Below are 21,156 nucleotides of genomic sequence, written 5' to 3'. Positions count from 1 at the left end.
GTGGTTCAATAAAACCATGTAATTATTTGGTTTTGATACTTTATTTAAGCCAATTATTATTGCTTATTTGTTAGTTTATATGTAAATATAGTCATATTAATAAAGCCTAGTTTTCACTTAGGTCTATTTGCTACTAAAAAATATCAGATTACTCAATTGTCTAAATAATCAGTAGATTACCAAAGTAATCGTTAGTTACAGCCCTAGATTAGTTAAAATATTTCAAAATACAACTGCATTGTTTTACTTTTTGTGATTCTGTCATTGAAAATGGTGTTTAGCGTAAAAAAACAAATTTTCAGTTTTAATTTGACTAATTTTAGTACTTAAGTTTAATTCTAAAGAATTATTTGTGTACTGTTATAATATTTTATATTTGAGCTTTAAATTTGTTTTATATTTTCATGTTACTAATTTTAATAATTTTATGTGCTTTTGTCATATTTAGTAGTTTGGTGTTTAATATTAATTTAGCTTTAATTTTTTTTATGTCAGTTTTAGTCATTTTAATCTAAAATCCTGTAGTGTTCAGCGATATTTTAGTATTACCTATTTACTATAATTTCATAATATTTTTATCTTTTATTTTATATATTCCATTTTAAGAAATCTCATGCGCTTTTGTCATTTTTGTTAAGTTTAAAAATAAAGCTAAATAAATATTTTTTAAAAACTATGTCAGCATTTCTGTTTTTCATTGTAAGTTTTTCCTCAAATATTTATATGTTTGTTATTTAGCTTTAATTCAATGAATGAGTACTGGTCAGTAGTTAGTTAACAACAGAACTTATAGCAATGCCATTGTTCTCTCTAGTTTCATGTTCGACGAGCCGTCCAGTTATCTTGATGTGAGACAGAGGCTGAGAGCTGCCATCACCATCCGCTCCCTCATCTCTCCAGACAGGTCTGAAGCTCCTCCGATACTCTCTTAGAGTTGCTTGTTACTCCTCATTACTACTCCTTACACCTCATATTCCTCTGTGCAGGTACATCATTGTGGTGGAGCACGACTTGAGTGTGTTGGATTACCTGTCAGACTTCATCTGCTGTCTGTACGGCGTTCCCAGCGCTTACGGTGTGGTGACCATGCCCTTCAGCGTCCGAGAAGGTACGGCCCTCTCCAAAACCTACTTGTGATGCTCAGAAACAGGCCCAGTTCTACGGGTGTGCTAGAAGGTGCCACACACCCTCAAATGAAATCTAAAGCACCCTCAGTTAAAGCTGTATTAATGGCATTTTATTGCAGATTTGGCAAACTATCCAGTGCGTTATGGTTTGCGCCCTGGAGATCGATTTCTATTTCACCGTGCACAGATTCTTTGCAGCGTTGAGCAGTGTAGCCAATCACAGACATATCTGTTGATTTCTTGAATCAGAGGCGTTTAAGTTAGAATCCACTCACCGCTCAAATCGCCCTTTTATTATTTTATTATTGGGTGATTCAATACAGATGTTTTACCAGCTAAGATGATCAGCACTTTTAGAGTTTCATCCCTCTATCTGATGTGAGCATAAGTATTGGAGCAGTTGCCTCACAGGTCTTTCTAAGTGATCAGCTGTGTCCTGTTGTATTAATTATTCAGATATTAAAAGCAGGGAATGTGTCGTATCAGTTATATCCATTACTTCTGTATTCTGAATCTTGCATTCGATGATGACACACACAAACCAGGATGAAGATGAGGGAGCTGACTTTGAGAGAAAAGCAAGCAATTTGGATGCTAAAAGAAAAGAGGAAGTCAATTAGAGCTCTAGCAAAAACAAAGGGCATGGAGAAATCAAGAGTTTGGAAACCACCAGCGACACCAGCAACCAACAATGACCTGATCGGCTGAGAAAACAACAGTAGTTGATGACAGACAAATCATAAAAGCTGTGAAAATGAACCCTAAAAGACGTGTCTGTAAAATCACCAACAACTTCCAGAAAGCTGGGGTGATGCTCTGACAATCTGCTGTCCTCAGGAGACTTTGACACAGAATTACAGATGCTACACAGCAAGATGCAAACCTCTGACCAGCACCAAAAATAAAAAGGCAAGATTAGAGTTTGCAAAAAAGCATAAAGGTGAGCCAGAAGAGTTTTGGAACTGTGTTTATGGACCGATGAGACAAAGATGAACCTTTATCTAAGTGATGGGAAAGCAAAAATGTGGAGAAAAAAAGGGAACTGCAATGATCCCAAGCATACAGCCTCATCTGTAAAGCATGGTGGAGGTGGTGTCATGGCATGGGCATGCATGGCTGATTCTGGAACAGGCCCTCTTGACTTTACTGATGACTTAATGTATGATGACAGTAGCAGAATTAATTTGGAAGGGTACAAAACCATCTTGCCTACCAATATTCAAGAAAATGCCACCAGATTCATTGGAAAGTGCTTCATATTGCATCAGGACAATGACCCAAAACACCCTGCTAGTTCAGTCAATGAGTTTATAAGGGCAAAGAAATGGAAAGTCTTAGTTTGCCCAAATCAATCTCCAGATTTAAATCTGATTGAACATGAATTTCTCCAGCTGGAGAGGAGAGTAAAGGCAGAAACTCCACAAAACAAGCAACAATTGGGATCGGCTGCATTAAAGGCTAAGAAAAGTATTTCAAAGATGAGAGCAAGAGTCTGGTGATGTCTATGGGTCACAGACTCACTGCTGTGATTGTGTGCAAGGGATCTGCAACTAAATAATAGCTTTTAATCTTTTATATCTGCCTTATGTTCAACTGTCCCAATACTTATGCTCACATCAATGAGTGGGATGAACTCTAAAAGTGCTGTTCTTTTTATTTGGTAAAACATGTATGTGTTGAAACGGCTAATAATCAAATGTGACATTCTGTAGTTTTGTCTCATATTCATCTTTTAATCATATTTGCAAATGTCTTGACTCCACAGCCAACAGAGCAATTTTGAATTTACTGTGTGTGTGTATATATATATACACACACGCACACACACTGCCGCTCAAAAGTTTGGGATCAGTAAGGTTTCTTAAAGAAGTTTCTTCTGCTCATCAAGCCTGTATCTATTGGATCAAAAATACAGAAAAAAACTTATTTTGTGAAATATTATTGCAATTTAAAAGAACAGTTTTCTATTTTAATATACTTTAAAATATAATTTATTTCTGTGATGCAGCTGTATTTTCAGCATCATTACTCCAGTCTTCAGTGTCACGATCCTTCAGAAATCATTCTATGCTGATTTATTATCAGTGTTGGAAACCGTTGTGCTGCTTCATATTTTTTTCAGGACCTGTTATATTTTTTTTAGGATTTTCTGATTAATAAAAAGTTAAAACAACATTTATTTAAAAAAAATAATTTTGTGTTACAATATACAATGCTATTCAAATGTTTGGGGTCAGTAAAATTATTATTTTTTTTTATTATTTAATACTTTTATTCAGGAGGGATGTGTTTAATGAATAAAAAGTCATAGTAAAGACTTACATTTTTAGAAAAGAGTTCTATTTTGAACAAATGCTGCTCTTTTTAACTTTGTATTCATCAAAGAAAAAAGTATCACAGGTTCCAAAAAACAATATGAAGCAGCACAACAGTCTCAACACTCATAATAAATCAGTATATTAGAATGATTTCTGAAGGATCATGTGACACTGAAGACTGAAAATGCTGAAAATTCAGCGCTGCATCACAGAAATAAATTCTATTTTAAAGTGTATTAAAATAGAAAACCAATATTAGAAATTGCAATAATTCACAATATTACTGTTTTTTTTTCTGTATTTTTGATTGAATAAATACAGCCTTGATGAGCAGAAGAAACTCCCTTAAAAAACTAAAATCTTACTGATCCCAAACTTTTGATATGCAGTGTATGTAACGCTGTACACAAAGCAGTGCTCTGCTCACAAACTCTGCTTTATCAGGCATTACATGCAAGATAAAAATCAAAATGACATTGAAAATGTTTTTAATACAGTCGGCTTCCTTCTGAAATACAGTGATATAAAAACACTCATGCCGGGTTATGATTTTTAAACGTGCAGTGCTCATGTTTATTCAACGAAATCAAAGCATATATATACATGTATATACACACAGTGGTGTGAATGATTTTTTTTTTTGCATGTTTGTCACACTTTAATGTTTCAGATCATCAAACAAATTTAAATATTAATCAAAGATAACACAAGTAAACACAACATGCAGTTTTTAAATGAAGGGTTTTTTTATGAAGGGAAAACAAAATCCAAACCCACATGGGTTCTGTGTGAAAAAGCGTTTCAGCTGTCGGTTGAATTCAGCTGTCTACCAAAAAATCCTGAAGGACAATGTCCGGCCATCTGTTCGTGACCTCAAGCTGAAGCGAACTTGGGTTCTGCAGCAGGACAATGATCCAAAACACACCAGCAAATCCACCTCTGAATGGCTGAAGAAAAACAAAATGAAGACTTTGGAGTGGCCTAGTCAAAGTCCTGACCTGAATCCTATTGAGATGCTGTGGCATGACCTTAAAAAGGCGGCTCATGCTCGAAAACCCTCCAATGTGGCTGAATTACAACAATTCTGCCAAAACGAGTGGACCAAAATTCCTCCACAGCGCTGTAACAGACTCATTGCAAGTTATCACAAACGCTTGATTGCAGTTGTTGCTGCTAAGGGTGGCCCAACCAGTTATTATGTTTAGGGGGCAAGCACTTTTTCACACAGGGCCATGTGGGTTTGGATTTAGTTTTCCCTTCATAATAAAAACTGCATGTTGTGTTTACTTGTGTTATCTTTGATTAATATTTAAATTTGTTTGATGATCTGAAACATTAAAGTGTGACAAACATGCAAAAAAATAAAAAATCAGGGAGGGGGGGGGGCAACACTTTTTCACACAACTGTGCATATATATATAGATATATAGATAGATAGTTAGGGCACCCTCACTAACTTAAGAAGCACCCTCAGTGACTTAATTCTGGAGCTGGGCCTGGTCAGAAATGTTATGTTTTTATGATAACATTCTCTTATTTCCTTCAGGAATCAATATTTTCCTGGACGGCTACGTGCCGACAGAGAACCTGCGCTTCAGGGAGACGTCTCTGGTGTTTAAAGTGGCGGAGACGGCCGCTGAGGAGGAAGTGAAGAAAATGTGCCGCTATCAGTACCCTAACATGAAGAAGAGCATGGGCGATTTCATGCTCACCATCACAGAAGGAGAGTTCACTGACTCTGAGATCATGGTCATGCTGGGAGAGAACGGTGAGACGAGGGAGACGATGCTGGTGGTGATTGTGATTTGATTTATCATACACTAAACGAGTTTTCCTCTTTCAGGAACTGGGAAAACCACGTTCATCAGAATGCTTGCAGGAGGCCTCAAACCAGACGGAGGAGGTAAAAATCAGCACACACCAGTCCAATAGTTAACATTCCAGCAAACTATTCATTTTAATCACAAACATTTTTGAAAATTTTAAATCTAATCCTATTTTGTTGGATTGTAATATTCTTTTCTGAGATTTTTTTTTGTAATTGTTCTTTTGATATCCCTGAATACATTTTCAATCAAATTAAGTTCAAGAATAAAAAAAAATGGTTCTTGAATATTTATATTAGTTTCTATTTAAAATTAACTCAATTATGGTATTCACAATGAAAATAGCCAAAGAAGTTGGCATGGTATTAAAAAGATTTTTCTTTATTATTAATTTCCAAAAAAAATATTATTTTAAGTCTTAAGTCTAATTGTAGATAAAATACACATTTAAAAATAAATAATAAAAGCTAAATAGAAATAAAATAACTTGTATAAATTAATCTAGGTTTGAGAAAAGCACCTTAAAAAATTACCAAAAGTTTTACAATTTAAAAAAAAAAGGTCTTAAAGATTTTTAGTTTTAAAAAAAATATTGTTTTAAATTTTTTAATGTTTTAAATTTTAATAAAATAGTCTAAGAAGCTGGCATGACATCAATTTTCTTTCTTTAATCTATTATTAATGCAAAGAATAATTACTACTAATAATAGTTACAAAGACATTTAGTTCATTTATGATTTATTTCTCTTTTGAGAAGTCAAAATAAGGTTTGGGACATTTTAAGACATTTATCTCACAAGGATAGCAGATCTACACACAAACAGGTTTATTGGTTTTTACAGGCAGACATACAATTTTCTGTGTGGTAACTGAGTGTGTTGTGTTTCTCAGGTGAGGTGCCTATTCTGAACGTGAGCTACAAACCACAGAAGATCAGCCCCAAATTTAAAGTGAGTTTGAGCTCTGTTAGTGAGCGTCGATGCATGCGTTATACATCAGTCTGCAGGAATCATGACGTTCGGTGTGTGTTTTCAGGGCAGCGTTCGAGCCCTGCTGCACGATAAGATCAGAGACGCGTACACACACCCTCAGTTCGTCACTGACGTTATGAAGCCCATGCAGATCGAAAGCATCATCGACCAGGACGTGAGTACACAGTCTGATTCTAGTATTATTCACTCTTTAGGACTGTAACGAGTTGCTTGTTTTCTTGATGCATCACGTTTAGCTCTTAAATAGCCTATTTATCACCACATTACAATGTGATATTCCAAGTAGGCAGTATGTACATATATTTAATGTTTACTTTCATGTTGCTTGGTATGAAAAGTCTTAAGGACTTTGTCTTAGCCAAGATGCATTTAGGAAAAAGCCTGTACATTAAAATAAGGAAATGACTCATTGATTTGAATTGTTCTGAATTTGCCAAAAAAAATTATTTAGCTTTATTATATATATTTTTATTTTATTTTTTTCAGTTTTGGTAATTTTACAACTTGAACTTAATTTTGGAATTTCTATTAAAACTTTCAGTTAGTTACCAAGGCAACATTTCTAAATATATTTGTCTTCAATATTTTATTTCATCTTTATTTGAAGTTTAATGCTATTATTATTTAACTGTTTTGTAATAGTATATTACACCTTTAAAACAGTTGTAGAATTTAATATTTTTAAAATGTACATATTTTAAATTATTTTAATTTAATGTGAAGTCTTTGTAATTTTTTGGTCATTTAATAGACTTTTTTTTATATTTCTGTTGAGCTTTATTTCAGCTTTTTTTTCTAATTTTAGAACTTGAACACCCTTAGCACTATTACAGCATTTATCAATATTTAGAATTAGCTTTTATTCTTATATTTCCAATTTTAGTAATTTTGTTGTTTTTGTCTTTTTTAGTGTTTGTATTTAGCATTAGATTTTTTTTAGTAATTTTGGAACTTTTAGATTTTTTTATTTTCATTCTTTATTTACTTTTAGTAATTTTGTCGTTTTTGTAATTTTTCTATTTCATATTTCTATTTAAAAAAAATCTAATTTTAGAACTTTAACTTTCTCATTTGATTTTTTTTTTTTTTATAGTTTTTGTTAATAATAACATCACTTAAGTACATTACACAGTTTGTTTGATAGATTCATAAATGCTTGTTCAAACACACTGTTGGTGTCTCTGCAGGTCCATAATCTGTCTGGTGGTGAGCTGCAGCGTGTGGCTTTGGCTCTGTGTTTAGGAAAGCCTGCGGACGTGTATCTGATTGACGAGCCGTCAGCGTATCTGGACTCTGAGCAGCGTCTGATGGCTGCCAGGGTCATCAAACGGTAACATCAACACTTTCGTGGCTGTTTTCATTGGGTTGATGCACTAAGTGCTTATTTCACAGATTCCTGCCTTTTATTTGTCATGCAGATTCATCCTTCACGCCAAGAAGACGGCATTTGTGGTGGAGCACGACTTCATCATGGCCACTTATCTGGCGGACCGAGTCATCGTCTTCGACGGAATTCCATCCAGAAACACTAAGGCCAATGCGTACGTACTTCATGTGTCTGTAACTGGTAGTTCCCTTGCAAAGGTTTCCTTGAATGAACAAATGAAAAATGTATAGAAAAGACATTTTCAGCGTTTCAAATATTCACTCATAACTCTATGAACATGTTGGTGATTATGAAACTAATGTTAACGCAGAGATGTTTCTCATCAGTCCACAGAACCTGCTGGCTGGCATGAATAAGTTTTTATCGCAGCTGGGGATCACGTTCAGAAGAGACCCAAACAACTTCAGACCAAGAATTAACAAACTCAATTCCATTAAGGTAAACATTTTATACATTTATTTGGCAGATCATTCTTCATTTCTTCGGATATGATTTATTCAGTGTTATTTTAGTATTATTACGATAATGTTTTTATTCATATTGTGAACTATTTTTATGTTGTCTGTTATTTAGTGTTTTAGTAATTTGTGTTTTTGGCTTTTGTATCGTTTATGTAAATGTAGTTTTTATTAATTTTTATCAGTTTACTTCGTTAAATTAAATGAAAATGAGACTTTTGTCTTGGCAACTAGCTAAAATAAATTTAGTTTTTATCTTTTTTAATTTTTTATGGTTTTAGTTTAACTATAACAACTCATTTAACCCAAAATTAATTCACTTTTAAACTGAATTGACATTACAGATTGTTTTAAAGCAGCTTCACAGTATTAATTTTACAGACACCAGTAATGTCATTATTCAGCTCGATTCAGTTTAATGTTGAAAATTCAGTGTTTGGATTGCAACCATCTCAAAACTTAAGCTTCGTTTTGGGCCTTATAATAGGGTTTCATGCTTCTGTGACTTCCAAAAATGCTGTCTAAATAGGCTGCTGACTTGATGGTCTTGATGTAGTATCAAAGTGTGGCCATTAGCTTTGTACCTGTTTATTAAAAAAACTGTGTTCTGCTTTCGCCTTTAAGGATGTGGAACAAAAGAAGAGTGGAAACTACTTCTTCCTGGATGACTGAAGATCACATTTCACAGAATTCCAGAAATGTAGCCGCTCAATATGACATCAGACCAGCAAGCGCTGACACTGCGGACTTACATGTTTGATTGAATTACCATCACCACTTCAAACGTACAGCTCTGCTCCTCTCCTCTCGGCCATTGGTGCGATTCAACAAAGAGACAAGGCATGTCCTCTGACATAAAGCCAAGCTTGTGAGGAGAGGACATTATTTGGAAAAAAAAACAAAAAAAACTTGAGATGTATGTGTCTGGGTGAATTATCGTTATCATTAACAACTGAAGTTCTTTCTGGTCACAAAGTGGGGCAAACCAATTTACACACGCCAAACATGCAACTGTATATTTTGAATAAAATATTTTAATCATGTTACACGATGTGTTACATCATATTAAATAACCTGATTTCTCAAAATTAGGCTTTTGCATTCTGCAGTCGTGTGAAGATGCAACTGAAGCGGTTCAATATTAACACACTACCAGCTACACAAAACCTGTTGTATCAATGATATTGGGTGACACGTCTGTGCAGTGAGATTGTTTAGGAATAAACTGACTTTAAACCGAAAGACTGCAACTGAGAAAGAAGTTCTTTGGCTTATATTTGGTGTCAAAACTACATTTTTCTGTATGTACTGTATGATGAATGAAAATAAGGCTGAGAGTCTGGTATGGTCAGTCACTGAAAGGAATTGCAACTGAAAAATGGAAAGGCAACAACTGAGAAAGATATTCTTAATCTTTTATTTGTTTAGTGTTAAAAGTACATCTGATCAGATTTGTAATTACAGGCATTTTGCATCAACATTCATTCAGCAGACACCCTAGAACCCTGTGGAGGAGGCTGAGAGCGCAATGAGAAACTCAAGGAAAACACAATTTTCCAAAACAAAAAAAAGGCACTTTTCCTGTCATCGATGAGATGCTGACACAATTATGCTCACCTTGCAGTGCAAAATTAATTGTGTACAAGTTTTTCAGGAAAATTATGATTTTTAAGATTTTCCTCTGAGAACCAGTCTAAAAACTGTTTTTTAAAGTTTACAGGAAGTGCACATAGATATGAAATGTTTTATACATTCAAATCGATATAAAACCAGTATTTTCCCTTTTGCTGTGCATGTAGGGGCAGTGCAACAAGAAAACTAAATATTTATTAGATTTTATTACTAATGCAAACACACACACACACATTTACAATTTCTGAGGGGTTTAGTGAAATAGGAACAGGTGACACAGTTGCTGTACTTTTAAATCAAGAATGTGGGGGAGAAAAAGACAGAAAACCTAAAAACATTGGATATATTGCTAATCAATGCCATTTACCAAAAGCCACCCATAAACTCAAAACAACAGATTTTGTGTATCTGATATCATTGTAAACCAAAAAAATAGTGTATATCCAGCATTTCAGCATCACGGGTATGGTAACTGCGTCCCTAGCCCTGCACCTTGTCTCCCATAATGTCTATAAGACGGCTGTTCATCTTGTCTTCCACGGCCAGAATAATCTTTCCGACCTCGGTTGCCCCTGCCTCGATATCCTCCTCTGTCATCTTGGCTACGTCTTCCTCCACCCCTGTAGGACTGGCTGTAGAAGGACTGAGTTACTCGAAGATCTACTTTGGGATACTCCATCTCTTCCACTGACCACTTATCATTGGGAGAATATGGGTGAATGGAGCGAGAAGGGTCTTCTGCGATCGGACCAGCATGAAGGCTCTGTGGGAAGACTCCCCCTTGTTTTCCTAAGTTCCCATTGGTTAAAGGGGACAATCCTACGATGTCTCCTTGCAGGGAGCCAATCGGAAAAGGTTGTACAACAGAACACGGTCCACTAAAGGGTGGAGGTTCCATTGTGGCCACTGAAACCGGAATATCTACAGGCTTGAAATCACCAGCACTCAAATGAGGTTGGCCTCCAGGAAAGCCAGCAGACCCAAACTGGGGATTTACAGACCTCTGGCCATTCCCTTGACCTCTGTCCACTGTTGGAGAAACAAAGGGCAAGACATCCATCCGACCATGAGGGTCATGGTTTAAGGCTTCGAGAGGCATTGGAAGTGGCATACGGTGGTACCCAACGGATGGCGGTTGATACATCTGATTCCCAGGGGGTGGATAGGGTGGTGTGGAAAACTGCATTGGAGAGCCAGCTGGGTACGACCCAGCATAGCTACTTGGAGCAGAAGAAGCTTGCCAGTGCATTGTTGGCCTTGGTGGCAGTTGCATCGGAATGGATACAGGATGATCATTGTACGCTCCCAACTCTATGGGACCACCAGGACCACTACCAGATGCTACAGGTGCAACGGGAGCATGGCTGTCCAATGAGGTGTCAGAGATGGAGCTCAAATTCTGAGGAGGAGAAGGGTTTTCTGGTTGCCATGAAGTCACAGTGGGGTTAGCAGGAGAGCCTGAGGAAGGAGGAGGCCCTCTAAGGTGCATCTGATAGGCTTGGTTTAGCGCACCCAGATATATGATGGGAGGAAACATCGGCTGAGAGTATGCCTGAGGAAATTGGGAGTACTATGTAATTCCATAAACAGTGATGGTCTTTAATAAAGCAATAAATGCAAAGAAGAGTTATCAAACCATGTACCTTGACACCGAGGTTGAAGAAGAACCTGAGGACATTCATATCTGAAATAATATGGAATGCGATTCAAAGATTAAAATCATGAGGAAGACTAAATAGACTAGACTAATGGGCTATATTTGAAAGTCGTGTTGTCACGGTACCAAAATTTGTAACAAGTGTGTTAACAAGTTTCACCCAAATTTAATTGATCTTTTATTTAATGAAATTTAAACTTTCTTGGTAAATAAAGGGAATTTACTATTCAAATTAAAATATGGAAGAAATTTGTGATTATTTCTTAAAAAAATTGAGATTTATTAATTTTTTCAACAGTAGTAATATCATCACATACATTCTACTAAATAATAGTAATACATTTCTGGCACAATATCTTTAAGATAAAGTTTTATTTTGACGGGTTGCCGTGAATACGTTTAAATTTCTGTGTAGCTATATGATATGACGCTGGTTTTACTCGAATGAAACGGTAAAATGCTTGTAAAGTGACTCAGATCAGTTTTGGAGATATTGTTCATGTATTTATGTCCTCATTGAGACGGCAGATGATGAAATCACCACGAGCATCAGGGGCACTTCAGTGTATGTAGTAAACAAAACCGCTCGTCTCTGCCATTTATTCATTCACACACACAGACTCGCAGAACATGCGGGATTCATATTTGAATCGACTTTTGCGGCTTAATATTTACAGATACTAGTCCATGTCACGATTTGATTTAAGTGTAATGAACTACTTTTGATTAATTCATCCAAACTTTGACAAATTTTTTGACATTCCGTGTTAAACTGTAAATTCCGTTTTTATAACTGGATTCCGAGATTCCGTCCGCATTTTCTGCATCGGAGAAATCATAGGGCCGTACGGGTCAAGAACCGGGTTGACCCGAGTACTTGGTACCACCAGTACTTTAAAAAACCTGGTACTGTGGCGTTTTCAATTTTTTAGTACCGACTTGGTACCGAAGTACCGGGTCTTTTGACAACACTATTTGAAAGGGTATCTTACATGTCAATTCATAAGTGCTGACTATAAAGCAACAAAGACAACAAACAGCTCAAGTAACAATTTGCCTAAAAGTCTAACATTTGGATGCTTGAACCAACAATGCTGAGGTAGAAGGGAAAGTTTGCTTTACATACGGAATAAAATGGATAACTAGTGTCTTCATTACCTTGCGGTAGGTCTTCTCCTTTTTGCGAGAAGGAATAGGGGGGCAGCGGTTCCACCTCTCCCTTCTCGTTCTTGGGGAATCCTGGATAAACTGGGTCCTGAAGGAGCTGAGACCATTGGACATGAGGATAGGGGAGTTGTTGGGGTTGGGATGAGGGGTCAGGAGCAGGTGCTACACCTGATGGACAAGAGATGATCTGTGAGAACTCATGGAATTTTGATCGGCTGAGTCTATTTAAAGGTCAACATTTGCAACCCATTTTACTTCTGAAATAAGATGCATTTCAAACAATGCCATATCCGAGATTGAACTTGGATGAAACTTACTAGAGACTGGCATGGCTGATGTTTCACAGGGTTGTGGAATTGATTCACTGAGTGAAGACTGAGGTAAATCTGGAGGTGGAGCTTGGGCAGGACCAGAGGAAGGAGAGATGGAGGTAGGAGGAGCATAGGGATGAGGGATTGGTGTCACAGTTGTATGAGGGTCTACAGTCATTTGGGCAATTGGTGGACCACTCCTTCCATCAATGGGAAGGGTGGTAGAAGACTGATCTGGGGCATCTACTATAGGGGCAGGAACCTGAGCTGGGGCAGAAACAGGCATTGCAGAGGCTGGTAAACATGGTGGAGAGGAAATAGAAGCTAGCGGGGCAGTTTGAATGGACGGGGTTGGTTCTACAGAGGCACATGGGACTAAGCCAGAAGGGGCCAGAGTAGTTTGAGTTGGGATAGCAGGAGCTACTTCGACAGGGGTGATCTGAGATGCAACCGAGGTAATCTGAGATGGTGTTTGAGTAGGCTGGGAATTAAGATAAGGTGTTGGGAGCACTAGGTTACGCACTGGGACAGCTTGTGATGAGGGTTGGGTAGATTTTAGAGCAGGTGTAGATTGAATAATGACAGGGGTGGTACCAGAGACTGCTCCTGCCACAGAGATGGACTGTGAAGGGGCTGAAGTGGACACCGGGGCAAACTGTCTGTTGTCTGGGCTTCGAGCAGGGCTAGTTTTGAGTGGGACAGGGGTCTTTTTTATTGCCTTGGGAGCAGACTGATTAGGAGTGGGGACTTTAGCAAATTCAGATTGAGAAGAAGATGGGGCTGTTTTGGGGTCAGATGAGACAAAAACAGCAGGAGGTGGAGAAGGAGAGGCAGGGGTGGGTACTTTCTCTTTTATTGCTGAAGGTTTCTGTCGTGGCTCCTCAGAAACCTTTATCTAGAATAGAGTATAAACCAAAGGCTGGTTAGTTCAAAACAACTTCGATTAACATGGAAGGGGCAAAATACATTGCACGGGTTGTCAACTTTATCACAGTTTCCTGCAGAGTTTTCCTCCAACCTTGATCAAACTCCCCTGCCTGTATCTTTCTAGTAAGCCTGAAGAACTTGATTAGCTGGTTCAGGTGAGTTTGATTAGGTTTGGACTGGAGCTAAACTCTACAAGAAAGTGGACCTCGAAGAGTTGAGAAACACTGACATATTGCTTGTTTTGTTGCCATGCACTTGGATATGGTGTGGCCCTTCAGGACCAGGATTAGGCACCTCTGGTCTACAGTTTAAATAAAGACAAGTCTGAATTGGTTTAGTTGACTGTTCTCTGTGTAAATGACTCAGTGTAACTCACCCCATGTTTTTCTTCTGTGGCGCACTTCTGTCTCTGTACAGGCCTCTGGGGTGTTTCTGAAAGCCAAAAAACAAAAACTTCAGGTTAATGATTAAACATGAATGAAAATGTCATTAGCTAAATTATTAATATAAAAGGCAGTGCATTACGAGATTCTTCATCGTTTTAAATTTGGTTGAAAATGGCTATTTAAGCTCACGTATAAAGCATAAGTATATATCATAAAAACGCGAACACGTCAAGGTAATTGACGTTAGTCGTAAGCTCAAAATTTCTTCAGCCTACCATGTTGTTACATCAGGCCTCTAACACTAGCTCTATTCTATCCGTTTTCTTTTTATTTATTATATAATAAAAAATAAAAAAAACTTTCTACGTGTACTGCTTGAAGCTGTCTTGTTATAGCATTTGCATATCATTGCTCTTTTGTTGATTTGGATTGCTTCCATTGTCCACATTTATAAGTCGCTTTGAATAAAAGCATCTGCAAATGTAAATAATGTAAAGCTGGATATAAAGGGGGCGGAGCTTCACCGCTCACCCGTCTCTGAGACATGCTCCTTTTGGTCCTTCTTCCGGGAGCCTCTCTTTTCCCCTCCTTTCTTTATGACTTCACTAGAAGTGGCCTGAATTCAAAGGAAACATGCATTTGTATCTCTGTTATCAAAAGTGAAGTAATTGTGCACTTTTTGTGTTTCAAATATAAATGCGTTTGCAATGGCTTCACCGTTTGGGGGCTTGGTCCCAGTGAGGGGAAGTTGTGCTCGTCTTTGTGCAGAAGCTCCAAAATGACGCTTTCCTCTTTCTCCTCTGGAAGCACACACACAGGAGTGCTGGGCTGATCGGACCTTCTGCACTTGTTTCTTGTGTCATCTGGGGTGGCCTGCGGAGGCCAGGAGTGTTGCTTATGCACACGGCCGCTGGGTGCCGACTGAGATGGCATTTTGTTTGACCTCCGACTTCCTCTGCTCTCCCATTCTGCATAAAGAATCCGATGCGAACACTGAGTATGTACGAGTTGACATCAATCGAATGGTTTTTTGATGTGGAAAGAACGTACCAGAGGACGTCTGTGTGCTGTTGTTTGGTGCAGCATGTCTTTTGCCCTTTTCTGCCACTGTCTGCCACGACTGAGTCTCTTCAGATGGAAGACGCAAACTCAACAACGGCACAGTTTCTCTAAACACACAAGCAAGAGTGTTAGATGTAGTATCAATTACATACTGCAGATTTTAATGTTAAATGAGTGAATTAGGTCATACTGCCATTCATTGTATACAGAAAATTAATATACTATGCGCAGTATACACACTGCATACCACTTTTTCAAAAACAGTAGCTGGTAGAGTTTATGAAAACACCTACACATATGCACAAACACATAAAAACACATACGGCTTGTTGAGTTCCCCAATAAACACAGTGACTGGCCCATTGTCAGGACTGACTTCCTGAACGTAAGCATTATAGAAGCGATTATTCAGCTGCACCTGAGAAAGATCAAAATCAAGACAGTTCCTTTTTAGATAATACATTTAATTTGGATATTAATTTTCATTAGTTCAAACTGAACAAAAATATTCAGTAATTAATTTTTTTTTAAAAATCACAAATATATATAGCACAACATTGCAAGTGTCAAATTAATGAAAAAATAAATGAAAAATGGCAATAAATATTTTTTTTAAAAGAATAACAACAACAGACTACCGTTCAAAAATTTGTGTTTGAAAAATCCCAAATTTTTGAACAGTAGTGTATCTGTATTAAATTAAAAGACTTTTTTTAATAAAGTCTTCAAATGCTTTTTAAAAATGTAAAAATGTCAGCACATACTGCTAACCTTGCACTTATCTCCGACAGAATATTGCATTCCTACGGCAATGCAGAAATCCCGCTGCTGCTGAACTAAATACACACAGTCATTAAAAAATATGTTTCAAACAAAATATGAACTAAATTTCTAAACAGTTAGGCCTGTCGCAATAATCAATATATCGACTTATCATACAATATATGTTTATGACCTCAATCATTTTTGGTGACGCCTATTATATTTACTTAAAAATTAATGTCACCATGTTTTTTGCATTCCATTTGCGCCTGTGTCTTTTGCAGCTTCTCATACATAATGTGGTGTAGTCATGAGGTGCTAGCTCAAATTTAAAAAAGAAAAGTTTAATCTGCAGATATGGCCTTGTTTAGGGATCTGTGCCTTTGCGCATACAGACATCTGACTGTTGTTGTTGTGAAAGGCCTGCAAACAGTAACAAAAAAGTAGATGAAGTACGTCGTTTAGAACGGAGCCACACGTCATACTCCACGTTCCTGTACAGGGCGGGGTTTAGGGACCTCTGCACCTTAGTAGAGAGAAGGCCACGCCCCCTTCCTCGAGATTGGCCCCTCCCACGACCCTGAAGTGCAGAGAGTTTTGTTACCACAATATATCAGAGTATCATCCAAAAAACAGAAACAACATGATTTCAGTCTTCAAGAAAGAGAAATATAAATAGAGAGAGAAAACCACCCTCTGCGGCGGTCTGACATTCATCCCATTGGAAGGCTTTTCTCTGGCTTCACTCGACCTGGAAAGACCAAAACATTGAGTTACATTAAAGTCATATGTAGCAGAATTCAAAAGGAATAGTGCTGAAAATTCACTCACTCTTCCGAATTGACTGTTTCTTTACTAGAACAGATTTGGAGAAATGTAGCATTGCATCACTTGCTCACCAATGGATGCTCTGCAGTGAATGGGTGCCGTCAGAATGAGAGTCCAAACAGCTGATAAAAACATCACAATAATCCACACCACTCCAGTCCATCAGTTAACATCTGGAGAAGACTAAATCTGTGTGTTCGTAAGAAACAAATCCACCATTAAGACTTCAAAATGTTGGTTCTCAGTAAAATATCCATAATATTGCTATTTCCAGTGAAAAAAAATATTTAGTCTGAATCAGCAGAGAAATCTGCACAGATGAAACACCGTTTACTAGTCAAAACAGCTCTAAACAAATATGTGGCTGGATTTTGATGTGAGAGACAACAGGAGATGCACTTTTACTCTGGAGGAAGCATTATTATGGATTATGGACTCGTATTTTGCCCAGAAGTGATGGTTTAATGTTAAAACATCTTTAATGATGGATTTGTTTCTTTTGACTTCAGAAGATGTTAACTGATGGACTGGAGTGGTGTGGATTATTGTGATGTTTTTATCAGCTGTTTGGAGTCACCCATTCACATCCATTGCTGAGGAAGTGATGCAATGCTACATTTCTCCAAATCTGATGAAAAAACAAACTCATCTACATCTTGGATGGCCTGGGGGTGAGCACATTTTCAGCAGATTCTTTATATTTGGGTGAACTATTTCTTTAATCCAGGCAGGATTTGATTTTATCTATTAAGGATAAAACAGGATATAACATTGCACTAATGATACTATGAGAGAAAACGTCTCATGCAAACATGCAAATTCATACCAGAACTCGTCTTCCTCCAAGTCAGACTCTTCACTGCTCTTGCATTCCTCCGAATCCAGTTTATCTCGTCCTTTCCCTCCTTTCATACACGAACCTAAAACACTGCGTTCGACGCCACACACTCGATCATACAGCAGCTCATACAGGACCGCTAGAGATGGAGAGAGAGTTTAGTATAATTCTGATATTGAAAGTGTACAGCAGCATTATATCTTTAAATAAAGTGCTCACATTGACACACAGCAGCACTTTTCTCAAAAGATTGTGGGTAAACACTGTCATAATGGTTTCCGTTGAGGAAGCACAGTCGCACCTGACAGAGAAAGAGTGTTATGAAATTAACTGATTTACATTTTAAAATATAAAGATTAAAAATCTCGCATGAAAGCATGTCTGCACCATTTTAGTGAAGCCATTCTCTGTGATGTTAACAGGAGGCTGATCAGGCTCCTGGAAAATAATGAAATCATGCCTGGAGGAAAGAATTGTTACACCATCAGAAATCACTGGTAACAAACTGGTAATATAAACACACACTTTAACCATGTGAAGCCAGTCAGAAAAAAAAAAGTAATTTAACTGAAACTTTACACAAAACACTTTTGCATAGTGCTTTTTGTTGAGTATCATATTTCAACCATCAGGCTTTTATTTCTCTGATATAGTGAGAATATGGAGGAAAAAAACAGCTCAGTTTTATTCAGATGCCCAAACTGAGCAATATCACTCGTCACTCTATATCTCTAATAATATGTCTTAGTAAGATGAGGTTTAAATGATCCAAACATATAATGTAATGCAATCCGATTATGATTGAGAGATCATAAACGCTCCTCAAAAGATTTGAGATGAGGACCAGCGATTTTGCTGAGGAACAGTGAAAGTGAAGCTTCAGGAACCAAACGTTCCTCAAAAGCCTGATGATTAGATTCAGAAGTCATGTAGTAGATTGTGTGGGCTTTTCAGATCAATTTTGATCATGTTGATCATTTTGCATAGCAAATATGATACAGTAGGCTTTATAGGATTAATGGTCTTTTATTAAAAGTAATCCAGCTATTGTCATGACATTTAACGGGCATTTCAGGAATCGCTTGCATTCTATATGAGATTGTTTCATGCATTGATAATCTTGTTGTTGATATGATGTATCTGCACTTCACAATTTGCAATGCAATCACTTTCCCCTCAGGATCGTCATTTATAGGACCAAAAAAACATGATTGCATGACAAATTCGAATGAGATGTTAATTTTACTGCTAATAAATCCCATTTGTGATCGAATTTATGTAAGTGAACATAATGCACAACTGGCCACAGCTTTTCAAAAATCAATAATGACCGACAATAAGGCTACTTCACGAAAGCCGGCCATAAAATCACTGGCTGAGTGATCGAAGTGTATTAGTAGACAAGACAGCAAACATCATCACAGTTCATGCCTCAAAATATGCAGCTAAAATAGATAAATAAATGTAATATTCTCACTTATAGAGGTCAGCCAAAGCTGTGATCTCCACCTGTCCAACCCAGCTCTAAACAGATGGAGGGGAAAAAAAGAGACAAAAACAGAAAGTGTGTTTAAAAATATTTACATTTTAATATTAAAATAGTGTGCAATCACAACCAAGCCAGAACTGAAAAAGATGATGAGAAACTGAAGTTTATCTGTGTTCAAGCTAAAGCGTTTTGGATGAGAGCGTCTGCATGAACGTACAATGTTCTGTTTATTCCATTTGTTACCTGAGGATCCTGTAAATTCTCCAGGTATTTCTCAAAATTGCCTTCAATAAACTACCACACAGAGAAAAAACAAAGACTTACTTGAATTCCCTTATCATATGATTGCGATGTAAATGTATGCATGCAAAATATGAATGTAAAATGCATTTCATGTGGTCTCACCAGCTCATAGTTAGATCTGTTCTGTCTCAGATAATTCACACAGGCCGCTCGCACTTCTGTGTGTAAACCCTGACATTTCAACACCTGTCAATCAAACACACACACACCTGTCAGTCTGTGTGCTTTAGATGTGCTATGAAGTGATTTATAAACATGAAACGTGTCATGAGATGTCGGCCTGAGTCAGACATATTCAATGCATTACACTCCATCATTCAGCTGATATAACCCGGCAAAACAGGTTTAGCAAAACACAAACTACTGCAGTCATTCAAGTTTTAAATGCAGACTTCATGAGTGATGATTCAGCAACTTAACTCTTTAATGCTAATATTAAATATATATATATATATATAGGAGAGCGATAGAGATTAAAGTCATTATTAACATTAATTCAAATGTATTTACAACAGATTAATTCAAATTCATATCCAAAGTCAGTCGAACAGATTATCTATATCCTACAAGTCTAAAAAACTTATTGAAACTACAGAACTCAATATATGAATGAATATGATGAATATATTATATATACAGACACACATATAAATATTGATCTCAGATGATTTGATATTACCACATAAAAACATTGTCTCAAAACAAAGAAATTAGTAATTATTGCTTAGCATCTGATCAGGTATTAATGATCATTAAACAATTTACGAACATGCATAACATCTTGATAAAATGAACATTTTAATAATATAAACAACACAGAAATTAAGTAAAATCAAGACGACAATCGATAAAACCTAACCAAAACTTAATGATTACAGTTTATACATTTACTTCACACAGTTTACAGATTAAATAAATGATCATTGTGTTTTCTGTGGAAATAAACGACGACTGTGTTATTATTAGTGCATGTTAGCATAAGCTGCTAGTATGCTAAAGCTAATTAGCCTCAGACAAACTAAAAAGTGATTTTGGCAAACCGTAGAAGATTATAAACCGTAACATTTAGATCACACGTGTTTAAAAAAAACAGGTCAATAAGTTTTATTGTGGTTATTTTGTGTGACATTTTAGATTTAATCACACGAAGGCGGTTAAGGAAGTTTTAGATGTTGTTCTGTTTATAAATATTAAAATCTTGACATTTATTTGGGATTATAAAGATCAGGATCAGTCTGACCTGTTCTGCCACGGCCCTGAACAGACAAGACCCATCCTTGGCGATCTTTTTGCGGTAAAAGCCCAGCGAGCGCAGGTACTCATCCATGCGGCTCTCATGCGTCTTGTCCCCGGGCAGCTGCTGCTGCGCGTCCGCCGGTGCCTCCCGGAGCTCCATGATGATCCGCTCCAAACGATGCAATCCCGATATAAATCACACTATAACTGCAGACAGAGTTTCCTTACCATCCCTGCACTCCAGTCTCTCATGAAGGCTCCTGAGGGACTGGATTTACTGGATTTATTCGCTTTATTTTTATCGATTTATTCCAGTTCCACCAACACACGCCTCCAATGCTGCAATATCTCCTTCCAAGTTATCACCAGCGCGTAAAGCAAGTAAACCTGTAGTTTTCTAAAGGCATTAAGACACAATTGAGAAAATAAAAAGAGACCCTGGGAGATGTA

General features: G+C 37.1%; 2 protein-coding genes across 2 annotated transcripts in view; one reads left to right on the top strand and one right to left on the bottom strand.

Annotated features, from left to right (window-relative positions):
- The window catches only part of LOC306860185 (ATP-binding cassette sub-family E member 1-like), a 15,358-nt gene extending 6,003 nt beyond the window's left edge, over window positions 1-9,355 (top strand). The window contains exons 9-18 of the mRNA XM_079401753.1: window positions 815-904; window positions 987-1,108; window positions 4,992-5,213; window positions 5,289-5,348; window positions 6,163-6,221; window positions 6,307-6,417; window positions 7,451-7,593; window positions 7,682-7,804; window positions 7,977-8,088; window positions 8,733-9,355. Coding sequence (XP_079257879.1) covers window positions 815-904; window positions 987-1,108; window positions 4,992-5,213; window positions 5,289-5,348; window positions 6,163-6,221; window positions 6,307-6,417; window positions 7,451-7,593; window positions 7,682-7,804; window positions 7,977-8,088; window positions 8,733-8,780 — 1,090 coding nt within the window. The 3' untranslated portion in view covers window positions 8,781-9,355. The remainder of the gene's footprint in view (window positions 1-814; window positions 905-986; window positions 1,109-4,991; window positions 5,214-5,288; window positions 5,349-6,162; window positions 6,222-6,306; window positions 6,418-7,450; window positions 7,594-7,681; window positions 7,805-7,976; window positions 8,089-8,732) is intronic.
- Window positions 9,339-21,156, bottom strand: LOC306860184 (OTU domain-containing protein 4-like). The gene is made up of 19 exons (XM_079401752.1): window positions 20,711-21,156; window positions 19,573-19,656; window positions 19,411-19,461; window positions 19,156-19,202; window positions 18,066-18,138; window positions 17,898-17,979; window positions 17,667-17,817; window positions 16,706-16,763; window positions 16,469-16,592; window positions 16,022-16,086; window positions 15,574-15,668; window positions 15,239-15,357; window positions 14,906-15,156; window positions 14,720-14,804; window positions 14,179-14,234; window positions 12,882-13,770; window positions 12,556-12,732; window positions 11,384-11,424; window positions 9,339-11,292 (listed from the first exon to the last, which is right to left on the bottom strand). The coding sequence occupies exons 1-19, from the start codon at window positions 20,864-20,866 to the stop codon at window positions 10,198-10,200; spliced, it is 3,699 nt and encodes a 1,232-aa protein (XP_079257878.1). The 5' UTR covers window positions 20,867-21,156; the 3' UTR covers window positions 9,339-10,197.

Source organism: Barbus barbus, assembly GCF_936440315.1.
Source record: "Barbus barbus genome assembly, chromosome: 41".
NCBI classification, from domain to species: Eukaryota; Metazoa; Chordata; class Actinopteri; order Cypriniformes; family Cyprinidae; genus Barbus; species Barbus barbus.
Note: the sequence above shows the minus strand (reverse complement) of the source record. Positions and strands in the feature narration are given on the sequence as shown.

Coding starts and splice junctions, on each gene's coding strand:
- LOC306860184 (XM_079401752.1), bottom strand. CDS start 20,866: ATGGAGCTCCGGGAGGCACCGGCGGACGCGCAGCAGCAGCTGCCCGGG. Junction 17,818..17,897: donor AAGTGCTGCTGTGTGTCAAT/GTGAGCACTTTA, acceptor CTCCATCTCTAG/CGGTCCTGTATGAGCTGCTG. Junction 15,669..16,021: donor CTGTCGGAGATAAGTGCAAG/GTTAGCAGTATG, acceptor GATCTTTCTCAG/GTGCAGCTGAATAATCGCTT.